At 43.3% G+C, this 17537-nt stretch overlaps 1 protein-coding gene and 1 long non-coding RNA gene across 2 annotated transcripts; one reads left to right on the top strand and one right to left on the bottom strand.

Annotated features, from left to right (window-relative positions):
• Nucleotides 1-5762: 5762 nt before the first annotated feature.
• LOC131275637 (uncharacterized) lies at nucleotides 5763-7301 on the top strand. Its single transcript, XR_011647234.1, has 2 exons — nucleotides 5763-5812; nucleotides 6667-7301. It is a non-coding gene; the product is annotated as an uncharacterized lncRNA (long non-coding RNA).
• A 729-nt stretch (nucleotides 7302-8030) lies between these two features.
• On the bottom strand, nucleotides 8031-8963 carry LOC101446799 (olfactory receptor 2C1-like). The gene has a single exon (XM_004475846.1). It carries the CDS (start codon nucleotides 8961-8963, stop codon nucleotides 8031-8033), a length of 933 nt encoding a protein of 310 aa, XP_004475903.1.
• Between the last annotated feature and the right edge of the window lie 8574 nt (nucleotides 8964-17537).

Here is a 17537-nt window from a genome sequence, read left to right as displayed (position 1 = left end):
TTTTACTGCTAGAATCAGAGTATTGAAGTGTGAGTTACTTGGACGTAGAAGGCCAGCATTACAGAGCTTGTCAGTGGTAGGCTTCAAGCCTTGTCGGGCACTGATGGATAGGGGATACAGAGGAATATTTGTGAAAGACGAGGGTTTTTTTAAGACTGTTTTGACAGGGGGATGGTGTGATGTGGCTGAAGGGGAGCTGGTGTTCCAGACCTGGGGAGGAACTTCTGTTTGCAGTACAGGGGGAATGTCAGCAGGGACCTGGGAGGGTAGACAGGAGGAGAAGGAAGTTGGTTTGGGAGGATGGGAGTGTAAAGGAAATGGAGGAGTGAAGTTTAGACAGTATATCGTGACCTAGAAGTAGGGAAGGGCAGGTATGGATTATGAGGAATTGGTGGGAAAATGTATGATTTTCTATTGAGCAGATGAGCGGTTTGGTAATTAAAGGAGAAGAAGGCATGCCGTCAACTCCCACACTAGGGATAGAGGAAATAGATACAGGTCCTGAATGTTCTAGGAGGACTGAATATGTGGCCCCCATGTCAATTAAAAAGGAGATCAGCTTACCTCCAGCCGTGATGGTAACCCTCAGTTCAGACTTACTGATGGAGATGGGGGACCGTTCCGAACCCAGGGCCCATCAATCGTCTTTCGTCAGTCCGAGAAGGTCTGGAAAGGAAGATCTTGGCTCCAGATCTGTGGGGTATCTGGAGGAACTTTCCTGGAAACAGGATTTTCAGGACAGTCTGACTTCCAATGAGCCTTGTGCTGACACACTGGGCAAGGCGTAGAGGGGGACCTTGGATTAAGGTAGGAACAGGCCCAGTGCCCTTCCTTTCCACATTTGAAACAGGGTCCGGGTGGTGGCCGAGGGGAGGAAGAGGGAGGAGGTTTTCGAGAACTGATCTTGAGGGCAGCAGCAAGGAGGGAGGCTTTAGCCTGATCTCGCTTATGCTTTTCCAATTTGGCTTCCTCCTCTCTACTGTTACAGACCTTGAAGGCTGCTTTAATTAGGTCTTTCTGAGGGGTTTGAAGGCCATTTTCTAACTTTTATAGTTTTTTTCTAATATCGGGAAGAGATTGGGTAATGAAGTGACTGTGTAAATATAGTTGACTAGAGTCCAAGTCAGGATTTAAATTAGTATATTTAAGGAGAGACTCGGTTAATCTGTTCATGAAGGCAGCTGGATTTTCATCAGGTTTCTGTGAGATTTTTAAAACTGTATCATAATTAACTGTCTTAAGAGCAGCTTTTTCATGTCTTTTTTTTAATGCAGGTTAAGAAATGGGCCATATGAGCAAGGTCTGTGGAGTCTGGTGTAAAAGAAGAATTTGGTAGGAAGAACAGGATTGGCAGAGGGAGGGGCAATTTCAAAGATAGGAAAATGCCTGAATGTAAGGGATCTCTGGCCATCGGCCATGGCGCTGGATAAAGTTCTCTAAGTCTTGGAGAACTTGGAAATCAAAAGTGCTATTTTCCAGCCATTGACTTTCATTGCCAATTTGTATTGCGACCACACAGAGGTTCAATAGAAAATGAGTTTTTTAGGTCTGATGTCTCCTTCCGGGTACAGAGTTTAAGGTTATGAAGGATACAGCCAAGAGGAGTGGATTTTGGGGTGGGGGAAGGGGCCGAAATTGAATTCCCCATTTTGGGACCTCTAGAATGGGGGAGATTCTGAGTAAGACAGGTATCCCCAAATCAGTCAGATATCTCCAAGGAAACAGGAAACGGCTCTTGGAGCCAGACGTCTCTGGAGCCAAGGGGTTTCTTCCCACGAGGACACAGGCCTAATGCCCACCGTGGCCCTCGGCGAGCAGTGAGGATCCTGACCTAGCAATAGGTTTTCCCAGTGTGTTGTCCTGGACAACGGAAACGGAAAGAGAGAGAGACAGCAGGATCCTCCGGCGGAGAAATCCTTAACTCACCCAGCCGTGATTTGATGTCTGGTGTTGGATGGGTGTTCAGCCGCGGCAGAGGGGAGATTCCTCACTAGTCAGTAAGTCTCGAAGGTGGTGGACTTGGCCCAGTGGTTAGGGCATCCGTCTGCCACATGGGAGGTCCGCGGTTCAAACCCCGGGCCTCCTTGACCCGTGTGGAGCTGGCCCATGTGCAGTGCTGATGTGTGCAAGGAGTGCCCTGACATGCAGGGGTGTCCCTGCATAGGGGAGCCCCATGTGCAAGGAGTGCGCCCCATGAGGAGAGCCGCCCAGCACAAAAGAAAGTGCAGCCTGCCCAGGAATGGCGCCACACACACAGAGAGCTGGCGTAGCAGGATGACACGGCAAGTGGAGACACAGATTCCCATGCTGCTGACGACAACAGAAGGGGACAAAGACAACGCAGCAAAATGGATACAGAGAACAGACAACTGGTGGGGGGGGGGAGGGGAGGGAAATAAATAAATAAATAAATCTTTAAAAAAAAAGTCTCAACATGACCCCAGTCTCGGGTTTTGGCACCAGATGTTGGAGAAATTACGGCACTTACTGGGACACAGAGACTGATTGACTATAGACAAAGAAAGATTTATTGAGAAGCTCTCCCAACAGAGGGGGTCTGAAGAACAGACTTCAGCCCCCCCACCAGCATGGTGGGAATCTGAAGAGAGGCTTCAGCCCACTCCTGGAAGGGGGGGCTTGCATTTATACAGAACTGTCCTAGGCAGGGAAATGACAGTTGGTGGGAGGGGCGCGAGGGTCCAAGTAAAGTGCAGGCGCCAATGGGAAGCCCTTAGAGGTGGAACTTTTCCTGACAGTGACTAGAAGAGAGTGGGTTAGGGAGTTATGGTTTCTTGGAATGCTGCAGGAGCAGATGTTTCTTTGTTCTGTAGGAATTTTCTCTCCCTCTCATATGTAGGTAGGGAAGGTTTCCATTTCAATCTCCCGTCTCTATGTGGTCCCTAATCTGTGGGGAAGTGCCGTGCAGGCTTATGGGGAATGGCATTAGCCTTTTCCCAGTGCATATCAGGGGAAACTGAGTATAACTTGTTAATTATTGCAAACCTCTAACAATTAATAAGTATCTATAGGGAGGATTTATTCTGCTTCTCCCATACATTTATTTATCAATAAAGATTGTTACATTATAATGACTTGGCAAATATTTCTATGACTGGGAATGAGAGGTCCATGATACTTTCAGCAGTAAGAACATGTTCTCCTGCCCATCACTTTTCTCAGAGCCCCTTTCAAGTCCCTGTTCCTCAGGCTGTAGATGAAGGGGTTCAGCATGGGCGTGACCACTGTGTACAGCACAGTAGCTGCAGGGTCTTTCTCAGCTGAGTGTGAGGATGAAGGGTTGAAGTACACAGCAATGATGGTGCCATAGAAGAGGGAAACAGCAGTGAGGTGGGAGCCATAGGAGGAGAAGGCTTTCCATTTTCCCTTTGTTGATGGGCCTCTCAGCACAGCACAGGTGATAGGGATACATGAAGCCAGGATGCAAACAAACGGGGTGACCATTATCAGGGCAGCCTGTGAGAAACATCATCTCATTGAATAGAATACACCCAAGTGTCCACAAACAGAGTAATATATAAAGACAATGTAGGGAAGCAGACTTGGATCAACTGTTAGAGCATCTGCCTACCACATGGGAGGTCCACGGTTCAAATCCAGGGCTTCGTATATGGGCTATATGAAATGTGTTTTTATTATGAAGGAAACAGAAAATGATTTTGTCCTAAGATAAAATGATTGGTTATTAAGAAAGAGTAAAATATGGAATGAAACCTGAGTGAATACTAAAAGTGCAGAAGGTTCGTAGAAAAGAAATTTTTATAATTAAAGTTAATTAAAATTTGATGGGTCTATCTATAAAATTTTAAAAGCTTTAATATCAAGTAGTATACGAATGCAAAGTTAAAATTTTGTTCTTTCTCAAAGCCTCTCAAATCATTAATCTGTTTTGGTAAAAGTTTTTATCCTCAATAATCAGTATACAAAGAAAGTCTGTTTCATCAAAACAGCTTCTTGAGCTTTAACCTCATCATTTCCTCGGTCTTCCAAGAAGGAAAAGTTTTATCTCTTTTAAAGGAACATAATGTTCAAAACTGCTTTCTCAAAATCAAATCCTGAAAAGTAGCCTTTTATTCCAAACTAATTTTAAAAGATTTGTTCTTTTACCTTGAAAGAAAAATTATAAGCTGAATAAAAGGTGTTTTAAAGTGTTATAACCCTCTGTTAATTAAAGTTGTATGAGTAAAAGATTTCTATAAATGCTTAAAAGTGTATAAAGTTACCAGTATTTCAGCATAATATTAAAAAGAAAAGTACAATGTGGTTAATTGTGGTTTTAATTATTATAAAAGAGTGTGTGTCACAGAAACAACCTCTTATCATAGATTAAAGTAACAACACGGTAGTATGCAGCAATCCCAAACACTGCTAGCTGCAAAAGTTAATGTCCAGCTGTGTCGCTATCACTTTGTTTTAAAACTTGCTAAGACTTTCTTTAGTGTCTTCTTAGACAAATCAAGCCAGCTGCATTCCTCTATCTGTAAAAAATGCAACAATAAACTTTTGCAGTGCTTTTCAGGGCTATGTGCATAGCCCAACTATCTTGTACAGTATTTACTATAGTAATTGTAATAAAAAAGCAGCATATGTTACTTCTCAAAAAGAATAGGCTTGGCAGACTCCATTCACGTCTGCTCAGCGTACTGAACGTGCTGCCATATTTAAGGTGTTAACAATATTTAAGGAACCTTTGAATATTGTCTCTGATTCTGAATATGTATGCCTTACTATTAAGCATATTGAAACGGCTCATATCTTTGTTACTGATAAATTATCTCAACTTTTTGCTGATTTGCAACATCTCATTAGATTAAGACAGCATCCTATTTACATTACACATATACGTTCTCATACATCTTTGCCTGGTCCTATAACAGCAAGTAATGCTCGAGCTGATTTATTAGTGGGATGTTTACAAAGTGCTCGTGATTACCATGCTTTAACTCACATTAATGCTAAAGGCCTGCGAAATAAATATCAAAAGTTAACAAGACTACAAGCACAGGAAATTATTCATACTTGTCCTGCCTGTGGACCACTGACAGCAGTGCCTTTTCAGGCTGGAACTAATCCCAGAGGCCTGACTCCTAATCAGTTATGGCAGATGGATGTTACCCACATTCCATCCTTTGGTAAACTACAATATGTTCATGTTTGTATTGACACTTATTCTCATTTCATGTGGGCTACTGCTCAAAGTGGGGAACGGTTTCATCATGTTCGCTCACATCTCTGGTCTGCTTTTGCTGTGATGGGATGCCCTCTAAAAATTAAAACTGATAATGGACCTTCTTACATTAGTAAATCCTTTGCTTCCTTTTGTAGGAAATATGCTTTTGAACATGTTACCAGCATTCCCCATAATCCTACAGGTCAAGCTATTGTTAAAAGATACCATCATACTCTCAAAACTATGCTTTTAAAACAAAAAGGGGGAGATGATGGTATGATATCACCTAAAGATCAATTGGCTAAAGCTTTATTTACCTTAAATTTTCTTAATGCTTATGATTCTATGACACCAGCTGAATGTCATTTTGGACATTCTCAAACATCCACAGAAATTGCAGAATCTGAGACTCAACCAGTATTTTGGAAAGATGTTTTAAGTAATGAATGGAAAAAAAAAAAAAAAAAGGCAGGGTTAAAGTAGGGGGGAGGGAGGTTATGCTCTTATCATTTCAGAAAATGGAGAAGAAATCTGGCTTCCGGCAAAAAAGATTAAACCTAGTACTAAAGAAGTGGAGTCTTCTACACATGTGGATCCTACTGATAGTGAGTGAAACCGGCAATGGTAATTACACATATTGGGCTTATATCCCTAATCCCCCATTACTTTGAGAGTTAACCTGGAAAGATCCTTCTTTTCCTGTCTATTTAAATAGAACTCATATATTTCCTGGACCCATGGATGATAGACTACCACTTAAGCCACGAGAAGAAGGACAAAGGATTTATATCTCCTTCTTCCACTTGATTTCTGACCTCTTTGCATTGGCAATCGCCTACTATGTATGGCTGTGAAAAATAGAACTATGATCAATTTTAGCCATAATAATACTAAATCTTTGGTAACTTTATTCCCATCCTATCAATACCAAGAATATAAGTATCCAAGTTATAGTTGTCCTAAGAGGAATGCTGGTGATATGCAAAGGTGCATGAATGCCATATGGGAAGAGGATCTGTCGTTTTTAATGATTCCTATGGAATAGTTTGGGAAAGTGCCCCTATGGGGAATCCCAACAAATATAAGGGCAGATTTATTTGATATGGTATAAATAGCTTGGGACAACAAATTAATAATATGCAGTATCCCTTTCATGAATCCCTTAATTTGGATGAAAAAATAATTTTTACCAAAAATAATAGTGATTGGAATAATATAGGGAAATGGGTTCCTCTTCCATGGTGTAATAGCACTGGAGTCCATGATCAAAAACAAATATGGAAAGTCTTCTTAGGAGTGGCATCTACTTCTAAATGGAAAGGTAATAAAAGTATGGATGGACAATATTTACAATTAGATCAAATTCATCATTTTCAATCATGTGTCAGAGATCCATATGTGTTTGTGGTAGGGAAGGCTACCATTACTGAAAATGCTTTATTTTATAAGGATGTGGCTTTGTATCTTGCTTGTCTGAGAATATTTTACAGAATGGAGATATTATCACCATGGCTCGCCGAAGACGAGGAGTGTGGATCCCGGTGAAAATGAATCGGATGTGGCAGTCATCTGAAAGTCATCTTCTTTTCCACCTGGCTCAAGGACTGTTGAAACAATCTAAGAGATTTTTGGGACTTCTCATAGCTGGCATTCTTGGCCTTATTGGTGTCATCACTGCTGCTGCCACTGCTGCTGTTGCATTGCATGAGACGGTGCAAACACAGCAATACGTGCATGATTGGCACAAGAATGCAAGTGACATATGGCATAGTCAGGAGCACATTGATGAAGGACTTAATAACAGAGTTAGTGATTTGGAATCTGCTGTTTTATACTTAGGAGATCAAGTTTATAATTTGAATTTGTTAAGAGAATTGAAATGTGATTGGAATGAAAGTAATTTTTTTATTACTCCTTTGTATTATAACATTTCTATGTTTCAGTGGAATAAGATCAGAAATCATTTGTTAGGACACAAAGGAAATATGTCATTAAAAATTGAGGAATTGCAGAAAAAGATTTTAGAAATGTCTCATAATCAGATATACGTAGATAATGATAAGGACATCTTTAATGATTTGATTTCACATTTAAATAAGTTTAATCCTGTTGATTGGTGGAAGTCTCAGCATTCCTTATCTGCCTTAGGAATAGGGATATGTGTATTAATCCTGTTGCTCATGGTTGTCGCTTGCCTGGGTAAAGGTGTTTGCCAGAGATTGCACCGTTTGGACACAATTGGACAGGCTAATAACTTAGTACTTGCTAAAACACTATAATAGTACCCCGAAGTCAGTGAGCTTGGCTGGTAGTCAATGACGGGTAAGACCCCCTGGGGGGCAACCTAAGACAGGCACAGTCACCCTGACTAAAACAAAAAGGGGGAAATGTGGGAAACAAAGGCATGTTGTTTCCATGGAAGCAAGTTACTTCCTTGACCACTGAGTCAAACTGTCCCTTGTGATTATCGGTGCGGATCACAATCTTGGCTGGGAAAACACACCTGCAGGCAGAACAATAACATATAGAACAGAACGACCTGAGTAACAAGATTTGTGAGTATAGTTATTGATTTTTATAATAATAGTTCCAGTAAAGTTTGTTGATGTTCATCAGTCATTAGTTAATATAGAATGAGGTAAGGGTAATAGGTAACTTGATTTTATGCTGAATGTCACGTATTTTAGGGGTATATATACTAGCCCTTCGACTCAATAAAGTTGTCTAATGAGCTTGAGAAATCCATGCTCTCAGATCCCGTGAACCCAATCTTTCTTTGTCTTTCATTCCCGATACCGCGGGTCACCGACCAAGACTCCGACAAGTTCCTGCTTCTCTCAGCCTACTTCCCTTCTTTCCTCAGCAGCCGTCGCAGTGCCCCCTTCACCTCCTTGTTCCTCAGAGTGTAGATGAGGGGATTCACCACGGGCATCACCACGGTGTAGAAGAGGGAAATGAATTTGCCCTGGTCCTGATTGCTGGTCTTAGCTGGAAGCAGATACCCATACATAGCTGAGCCATAGAAGAGAAACACCATGACGAGATGGGAGAGACATGTATTAAAGGCCTTCCTTTGTCCCTCTGCTGAGCGGATCTTCAGCACCGCCTGAGCAATGTTGCAGTAGGAGATCAGGATGATGCTCAAGGGGACGACAGTGAAAAAGGTACAGACTCCATTGAGCATGGCCTCATTGAGACTTGTGTCTCCACAGGCCATTTTGATCATGGCAGGCACCTCACACAGAAAATTGTCCACCTTCTGGTGCCCACACAACGGGAGCTGGAGAGTGAATGTTGACTGGATCACAGAGTTGCACAGGCCACACAACCAGGCAATGACAGCCAGCAGCCAGCAAAGCTGGGGGTTCATGATGATGGTGTAGTGTAGGGGTCGGCAAACTGCCACGTAGCGGTCGAATGCCATCACCACAAGCAGGATGCCCTCAGTAGCCCCTAGCCAAAGGAAGACATAGAGTTGGGTGACACAGCCACCATAGCTGATGGTCTTGTATGGGCCCCATAAATTGATCAGCATTTGGGGTATGCAGCTAGTCGTGACGGCAAGGTCCATGGAGGAGAGATGGCTTAAGAAAAAGTACATGGGTATGTGGAGTCGGGCATCTAGGTGGGAAAGCAGGATGATGGTGGAGTTCCCAAGTAGGGTCAGCAAGTAAGAAATGAGGAGAGCTACAAAAAAAATCATCTCTAGCTCGGGATGGTCAGATATACCCATCAGAATGAAAGCCTCTAAGGAACTGCTGTTGGCACCCTCCATCACTGGTTGCTTTCAGTGCCTTGAGGAGTCTGTCCAGGGAAAACTGCTGGGAGAAAAGCAAATGAAAAAGAAGCTATGGATAAGGAGGATCTGCATCAGGGAAACTCTAATAGATCTCCAAGCTTCCTAGTTAAGTACCAGTTAAAATTTTATGATTGACAATGTTGGTTGCAATCCTCAATTGCTATCTGTTCCACAATGGATGGAAACTGTATTCCACCAGAATGACAGCTATGAACTATCATCAAAATGAAGGAAGTGCTCTATGAAAATAGCACAGAAAGGTCAGAGCTTTTCACATCAGAGCAATGGTTTCCAACATGGTAAAGGAATTCGACCATCAGGACTAGAAACAGAAATTCTCAAAATGTGCCTTTTCCCATATTTGATAAGGTTAGAGTAGGGGTAGAATACATATTGTATTTGGGAAAGTTCCCCAGGAGTTTCTGGTACAGTTCATCCTCTCCCTTCTCTACATTGCCCCTTCCAGTTGAAAACTTCTGATCAAGAATGATGAAGTTTGAGAAAAACATACAAGTATAAAATCACATAAATAATGGAAAGAGTGAACATAGATGTAGGTCACCAAATACAGAATAGGAGAATATATGAGCAAAGAGGACATAAATACATAAGAAGCAAAACTTCAGACAAGCCCAAATATGTTTAGTTGGGAAAGGCGAAAGATATAAAAAGGTTTTATACAAAAAGGGGTAAAGTTAATGGGCATTCATAATTATTAAAAGAAACTAGAGAATTCCAGAGAGATCCCTGATTTTTGATGTAGGCAGATATCATGTTCACCTCTAAACCATGGAATAATTCTTAACATCTCGTGAACACAAATAGTTTATATTAATATTGGGTCACTTACCTCTGCTCTTCTTGGCCAGGAGCTAGGCTCCTTTGAACACCATAAACCAAAGCCCTTCCCCAGTATCTTAGATCTCTTAACTAATAAATGAATCTGAGAATAAAACAGAAATAGTCCTTGGGTCACTTGACCTCAACTGAACACTGAGGATTGGGAGGGAATGCTCTGCCTCTTTCTCTGGACCTTGATGTGCCCCACAGGAACCCTGGCAGCTGTATCCAAGGAGTAGGCTTGATGGGACATGCTCCTCAAGGAGAGTGTGCAGGTGTGCTCTGCTGGTTTTGTGCATGAGGTTGGGAAGTCGTGGTCATATCACTTGGCCAAAGCTCCCAAGAGTAGCTCTTTGCATCAATAAGTAGCAGCAATACTAGACCTTCAGAAGTCAAGGAAGGAAATCTCTTCTAATTGTCTGTTTCCTTAGGTCAGCAACGGAGTCCTTCTATTGAGTCAGGGATGACAGGAATCTCAGAGGACTTTTCATCCTCCCTTCTTACCTCTACCTCATACCTTAAGAAGAGGTGATGACTTATTATTTTCATGTAGACTTAAGGGAGCTGAGGAACTGAGCTACCACTCTGATAATCAGCTTATCTTTCTATTCAGAAGTTCTTCCCGATACCTGACATACTACCTCCTGCCATTTGAAGTGCTCATCCTTTTGCATCCTCTTAGAGGAAGAAACAGAGAGACAGACATTGTTTGTCTTCTTCCATGAATTCTTTGGTCTCTGGGTGGTGGCTGCTTTGCCACTGCTCAGTGATGCTAAGAAGTCCAGAATTCTGTCCAGTCCCTGCTCTGGGCTTACTCATCAATGTTTAGTCCTGGTAAGAATTAGTCAACATGGAAAAGGAAAGGATATTCCTGGGGGAAACTCTTGAACCAAGGTATTCAGAAGGTCAGGAGGAAATGCCAGACAAGCTAGATTCTTGGCCTGAGTTTGACACAAACTCTCCAAGCCAACACAACTTCAACTGCAAGTTTGCATTCAGCAGCCTGCCTCCTCCTCAGGGCCCTTTTCCTCTTTTAAAGGGTCTTCTCTCTGGTTCCTACTTCTCTCATAATCTGGTGATACTAAATTAATCCAGTTGAATTTTAAGAGGAACCTAGAGGGGACAATATTGACCTCAAAGGATGCACCAGTTATAACGCAAATTGGGCATGAGAGCCTCTGATTGGTGAACTGTTTGGGGACAGAAAGATTTTCTAGGAATCATCTGTGTGTGATGGATGCACTGATGGTTCCCATCTCTGCCTGTCTGTAGGTTTGGCTTGGAAGTTTGGGATGATGAGAGAAGCAGCCAAGACTCGCTTCTTAAAGAGAATCCTAGGTATTCTAATTGCCCACCTTTGCCCAGTTTCCTGTCCCTTTCTCTGCTGAACTTCACAACTTTCAATTGGCCACCGGCGGAAGAGCCACAACAGAATTGAAATCCTGGCTTTCTCCAATCCCAGAGATTGTTCTGAACAGCTGATGCTCTCCGTGTGGGATGCATGTCTCAGAATTCAAGCCTTGCTTTGAATATTAGCCTAAGCAAAACATCATTAGGAAAGGGAATCATAAAAGCAAATGAAAACAATAAACCTAATCCTGCATTCCAGTACCCAATAGACAGGTTTTGTAGATGTATTTTGTTTTAAAATATTTCCTCTTTGGACATGGCTGACAGTGATATCCCTGAAGGTTCTGTTTCTGTCAGACTTTCTTGCACTTAAGTTCCTAGTGAGTATTTTCTTGATGATTAGGTCAGAGTTAGGGATTTTGAAAGTAGGATGATACTGTGGCAGTACGGCAGGTATGAACCGAAACAAAATAAAAATTAAAAATATAAATAAATTATGCCTAGAAGGGTAAAGGCAGAGGCAGAATACAATCAAAACCTCTCAAATAGAAAGATTTAAGGTATTACCTGAAGTGAACAGGGAGTCCCCCCTCTCAAACATTGGAATCCAAGAATTAGAAATAGAGTACTTTGCATCTTCAAGGCGTTAAGCTCTGGACTTATAAAAGAAAAAATTGCAAAGTTGAAATAAACTTAAAATTTTTACTCCCAAGTGACACCAAAGTCTAAAAATATGAAAATTGAAGTAACAAAGTTACAATGCCTTGAAGGGAAGCTACGCTGTTAGGAGGGGACCTTATACTTGACGTTAGCCTCAGGGAAGCCAACCCAGGCTCCTTGAGAACGTGTTCTCTGACTGGAGAAAGAATTCTGGCTGACCGGGCCGGAGGCCTGAGCCAGGTGGCAATTCTGACGGGAAAGGGACTTACAAACTAGAAAAAGGACCGAATGCATAGGGGTACATTTTAAACGTCCAAAAATTCAACACCACAAACTCTGCATGGTGAAAAGGCACAGACTTCAAGGTCGTGTCTCCCCACAAGCCCGGCAGCGGGGACCCGGGGCGCAAACCCTGGAGGAGTGGCTGGGGCAGGGCCTGAGCCGCTCCCTGCTTGGGGCTGCTGCTTCAGGCGAGGACTGCCTGCTCTGCCTGGCGCTTAGGGAAGGATCAGGGACGCGCTGATGTTTAGAGAAGAGGGACAGGAGGAAACAGACCTTGTGAATGCAGGGGAAGGCGTTAGTCGTCCTCAGAAAGCGAGGGCACGAGGAGGTGTGCTGCGTCGCCCCCTCCAGTTAATGTCCTCACTATAGGATGGGATTTTAAAGTCGAGAGGGAGCTGGTCAGGTGCCCTCCTTGTCTCTGAGAAACAAACATGGGCATAAGCAGGGGCAGGTGGGAGGAGGCCTCCAGGTTGGTAAAATACAGCTAAACTCTTCGGCAAGGGGAAAGGAAGGGGGTGGCTTCGAGACCTGCCTGCCGGGCTGGCTGTACCTCAGCCTTGGGGCTCCTGTCCTTTGGGCTTGGGGGTCTGTCCCCAGGACAGGGCTCCGGGCACAGGAGGTTCCTGCAGGTGAAGAATCCCAGGGCCCCTCCGGGACCATCCTAAGGGCATCTTTGTTAAAGGTGCTGCCCTCCTTGCTGGGGACCACCCCTGCCCTTGCAGTGGCTGTGCTGCCTCCTCTGCTCCCGCTGCAGGAAAGGCCTCTGGTCCCGCGGCTGGAGGACCGCCCACCTCCCCTGAAGGCAGCACCTGAAATCAGAGCCTTTCCAAGGCCCTGGCCACTGTCCCCATCTCTGCTGTTTCCTTCCCATCTTCCTCTCCTCTCTGCCCCTCTCTCCTCCACCCTGGATTCTCCAGAATAAAAGCCCATGAATTGCTGGTGGAAACGTACCTTTAGCTTCAGGATTCAACCCAAGGCGCCTTCCCTGTGCTGGGAGGTGGAGCTGGCAATCCAGAAGGGAGCTGGGCGGCCACCTGCTCCAGGGCTGGGCCCGCAGGCTTTTATCCCCAGGGCGGGTCCTGGTCCCCTAAGGCCACCTGAAGCCAGGCTGGGCCTGGCTGAGCCTGAGGACCCCAAGGGACCCTCGTCTCCTCCAGGCAATTAGCACCAGTGGAGTGGCTGGGGCCCAGGAAGGCAGTCCCTGAAGGCTGCCTCTTTGTCTACTGCACTCCTTCTTAACGCAGATCCCTAATCAGAGCAATGATAATAACTGCGCTGCTTAAATAATTAGGACTTATTTAATTTTTCTAACTTGCTCCTTCAACACGCAGAAGGGGAAGTGGTACAGGTGGCTGGGTGCTCAGAGCTGTGACTTCAGCCACTGCTGCTCTCCCTGGACCAAGGCAGGGCTCCCTTAGTACCCAAGGGGGCCGGGCAGGGGGCCGCACCCCACAGGTCCCACCCCCTCTTCATAACCTGTGAAGCATAATTTTAGTGAATGAAAACCAAACAGGGTCTCTACTGCATAAGATGTCAGTGTTTACTTCTTTTCTGAAAAGTCTCCTTGGAGGGGTTTTTTTGGGGGTGAGGGTATGTGGACTGCAACTATTTCCGACTCTAACGTAAACCATAAAGTGGGGCTTGGACACTCGTGCCAGGCTGTGTGAAAGCAGTAACTTATGGGTGATCCTGAAGAAGCTCAGGAAGGGAGACTGGCACCCAGAGCCGGGTGCTGGCTGGGGGCCTCAGGGGCGGGCAAGGTCTGTCCCGCGGCCTCTCCTCCTCTCAGATCGTGCAGCATCAGGACCCTCGTGCTCCCAGGTCACAAGCAGCATCGCGACTGGCGCACCAGGTCCATGTTGTTATTCCCCTTTACAAGAGAGGACCTGAGGCCCAGAGGTGTCAAGTGACTGCTGGAACCAGGCCTATTGCCTCCAAGGTCCATGCATGGAAAACTGGAGAACTCAAATGTCATCAGTAGGGGAATTACGGAAATCGTGGCATCACTACGGAACATTAGGCAGCAGCTTGAATGAGCAGATCTGCTTGTCCAACAAGGAGGAATTTAGTCTTAGGAGGATGAAGTGAAAAACAAGTTGCTGAACAATTTGCATAATATGTTTTCATTTTAGCAAAAAACCTCTGCATGTACACACATATATACACTTATTACATACATACATTGGCATGCATTGAAGAATGTCTAGGAGAAACAGAGAAAGAATCAGCTAATAGTGGGAGTGGGAAAGTGGGCTGGGGAGGGGGCCTTTCATTTTTTTTTAAGTTTATACACGTGTGTTGTTTGAATATCTTAGAGTGACCTGCATTACCTTTAGAATTTATAAAATGTAAAAGATGAATGGATATTTTAATTCAAAATTTTAAACTACAAAGATTTTAAGTTAAAATTTTTAAAAATTCTGAGCAAGAAGGACCTTGCCAGCCCCTGAGTGGTCCTGCTGTTTTTCCTGGGTGCGGGACTATTGGAGGCCAAGGAGTGAGCACTGATGGGGGCTTGGTCCATCAGAGAGAGCAGAACAAGTGGTTGTATTTCGGATCTACTTTTCAGGTAGAGCTGATGGCTTGGACATGGAAAGAAAGTGAGGGTTGAAGTTGACGTGAGGGTTATTTACCTAAAAGGGGGAAGGATGGACTTAATTGTGGGACCCCCACAATTTAGAGGGCTGGGAATAGAGAGTTTTCACGTGTTACATTTGAGATGTTTGAATGCACGTGGACCTGGGAGGCACAGGCTTTGGATGTGCATGACGGTAGCTCTGGCAGGGCGTCTGCTTTGTGCCCACGATGCTCTGATCTTGAATCTGTCTTATTTTCCCAGCACAAATTCGTACCTCCACCCTGGTACAGTCCTAGACCAGAGGAAGATGCTCCACTCATGAAAAACAGAATTTTATTTAAAAATTTCAAGTGAGCAGTAATTCTACTCAGTGCTTTGCACACTGTCATCATTGGTCTGTGGAAGACTTCTCTTATTCAGTTAAACATTGTTTTATTTTATTTACTTCATTCCCAACCTCAACTTTCATTTCCCTACATTTTATCAAGGGACTTACTCAATCTAATGTGTGTTTTATAGAAGTGATTGGATAAATGTATGTCCCTGTAAAACATGGTTTTGTGTATTTAAATGTCCTTAATTTTCATCATTGTGGTGTATATTGGGAGAGCTACAGCTTTTTTTTCTTACCTTTTAACTCCTTTTTCAGAATGTTTTTGTTATGTTTTTAAAGATAAATTCATGTTGTTATGTATGCATTTAGTTTAAAGTTTCTAATGCTGAGTATGCATCGATCACATTTTATTTATCCTTTCCACTATGGATGAACTTTTACCTTGCCTTTAATTTCTCACTTTCACAAACAATGCTTCAATGAACATGGAGAGAGTCCATGATATATATAGATACACAAACCCCATTGTGGGTTATAAGGATGCGCATAGTAAGTACCAGCAGATTGCCCCAAAGTGGCAGTAGCCGTCTATACTCCCACTAGCTAAGAATGTCCTTGTTATCACCTTGGTATCATCAGATTTCCTAATTTTTGTCAAGCTGATGGGTATAAGACAGTATCTCACTTTATCTGGCATTTCATGGATTTGCAGTGAGGTTGAACATTTCTTTGTAAATGTGTTAGCTAATTTTATTTCTCTTTCTGTGAATTGTCTATTCATACCTTTTACTCAGTATTCTTTTCGTTTTTTTGTTTTGTTTTGTTTGTTTGCAACACTATATGTTAGTATAGTCTAGATAAACTTTTCCAGTTGTAGACAATGCAAATCTTTTTGTCTAATTTAATATATTCTGAACTTCACTGAACAGAAATCCTTAATTTTGAGGTAATTGTTGCAGAAAATCAGTGCTTACTGCGACATGGAGACCTATATGACCACAGGCAGAGAAAGAATTTATTGGGAAGCTCTCCCAACAGAGGGGGATCTGAAGAGAAACTTCAGTCCACCCCTGGAAGGGGGGGACTTGAATTTATACAGAACTCTCCTAAGCGGGGAAATGATAGTTGGTGGGAGGGGGTTGAGGGTTCAAGTGAGGTGCAGGGGCCAATGGGAAGCCCTAGAGGTGAAAATTTTCCCTGATAATGACTAGAAGATAGTGGGTTAGGAAGTTATGGTTTCTTGGAATGCTGCAGGAGCAGATGGTTCTTTGATCTGTAGGGATTTTATCTCTCTGGTTTCCATTTCCCTTTATTCCCGTCTCTAGGTGGTTTCTTTGTTTAACCTGTGGGGAAGGGCCATGCCCTTAGGCATGTAGGCTTATGGGAGATGGGGTTAGCCCTTCCCCAGTGCATATCACGGAAAACTGACCTACAGCTTGTTAATGATTGCAGGCTTCTAACAGTAATCATATTAAAACCTTTCCTGATTTAAAGTTTCTCTTGATTAAAAAATCATTTCCAATGTCAAAGATCCAAACACATCCCACTTCATTTTTATCTGATCATTTCATATTTCATAATTGTCTTTTTTAAGCAAATCAATTTTATTGTCACACAGGGGAAGCGGACTTGGCCCAGTGGTTAGGGCGTCCGTCTACCACATGGAGGTCCACGGTTCAAACCCCAGGCCTCCTTGCCCCATGTGGAGCTGGCCCACGCGCAGTGCTGATGCACGCAAGGAGTGCCCTGTCACGCAGGGGTGTCCTCCCTGTAGGGGAGCCCCATGCACAAGGCGTGCACCCCATAAGGAGAGCCGCCCAGCGCGAAAGAAAGTGCAGCCTGCCCAGGAATGGTGCTGCACACATGGAGAGCTGACACAACAAGAGGACACAACAAAAGGAAACACAGATTCCTGTGCTGCTGACAACAATGGAAGCGGACAAAGAAGAAGGTGCAGCAAATAGACACAGAGAACAGACAACTGGGGCAGGGAGGAAGGGGAGAGAGATAAATAAATAAATAAATTTTTTTTAAAGAATTTTATTGACACCTATTAACAAAGCATACAATTCATCCAAAGTGTATAATCAATGGTTTTTGGTATACACAGAGTGGTGCATTAATCACTTCAATCATTATTAGAGCATTTTCATTACTTCAATAATAATATTAATAATTTTAAAAACAGACAAGAAAAATAGAAAAAAATTGTCCTCATAATAGGCTTTTGTTCTGAAATTCATTGTATATAGTTTGAGGCAGTGATCCAACTTAATTTTTTTTTAATTTAGAAACCCTACATGATCATCTCAGTTGCTGCAGAAAGGATGTTTGACAAAATCCAGTATCATTGAATGGCAAAAACACCCATAAAATTAGGAATAGAAGGGATCTTTTCAACAAAATAAAGGGCATTTATGAAAAAACACAACCAACATCATACTCAATACTCAATGTCTAAAGCTTTCCCCCTGATACCAGGAACAAGGCAAGGATGCCTGCTCTC

The sequence above is a fragment of the Dasypus novemcinctus genome, chromosome 23 (genome assembly GCF_030445035.2).
Source record: "Dasypus novemcinctus isolate mDasNov1 chromosome 23, mDasNov1.1.hap2, whole genome shotgun sequence".
Lineage (NCBI taxonomy): Eukaryota > Metazoa > Chordata > Mammalia > Cingulata > Dasypodidae > Dasypus > Dasypus novemcinctus.
This window is presented reverse-complemented; position numbering and strand designations above follow the sequence as displayed.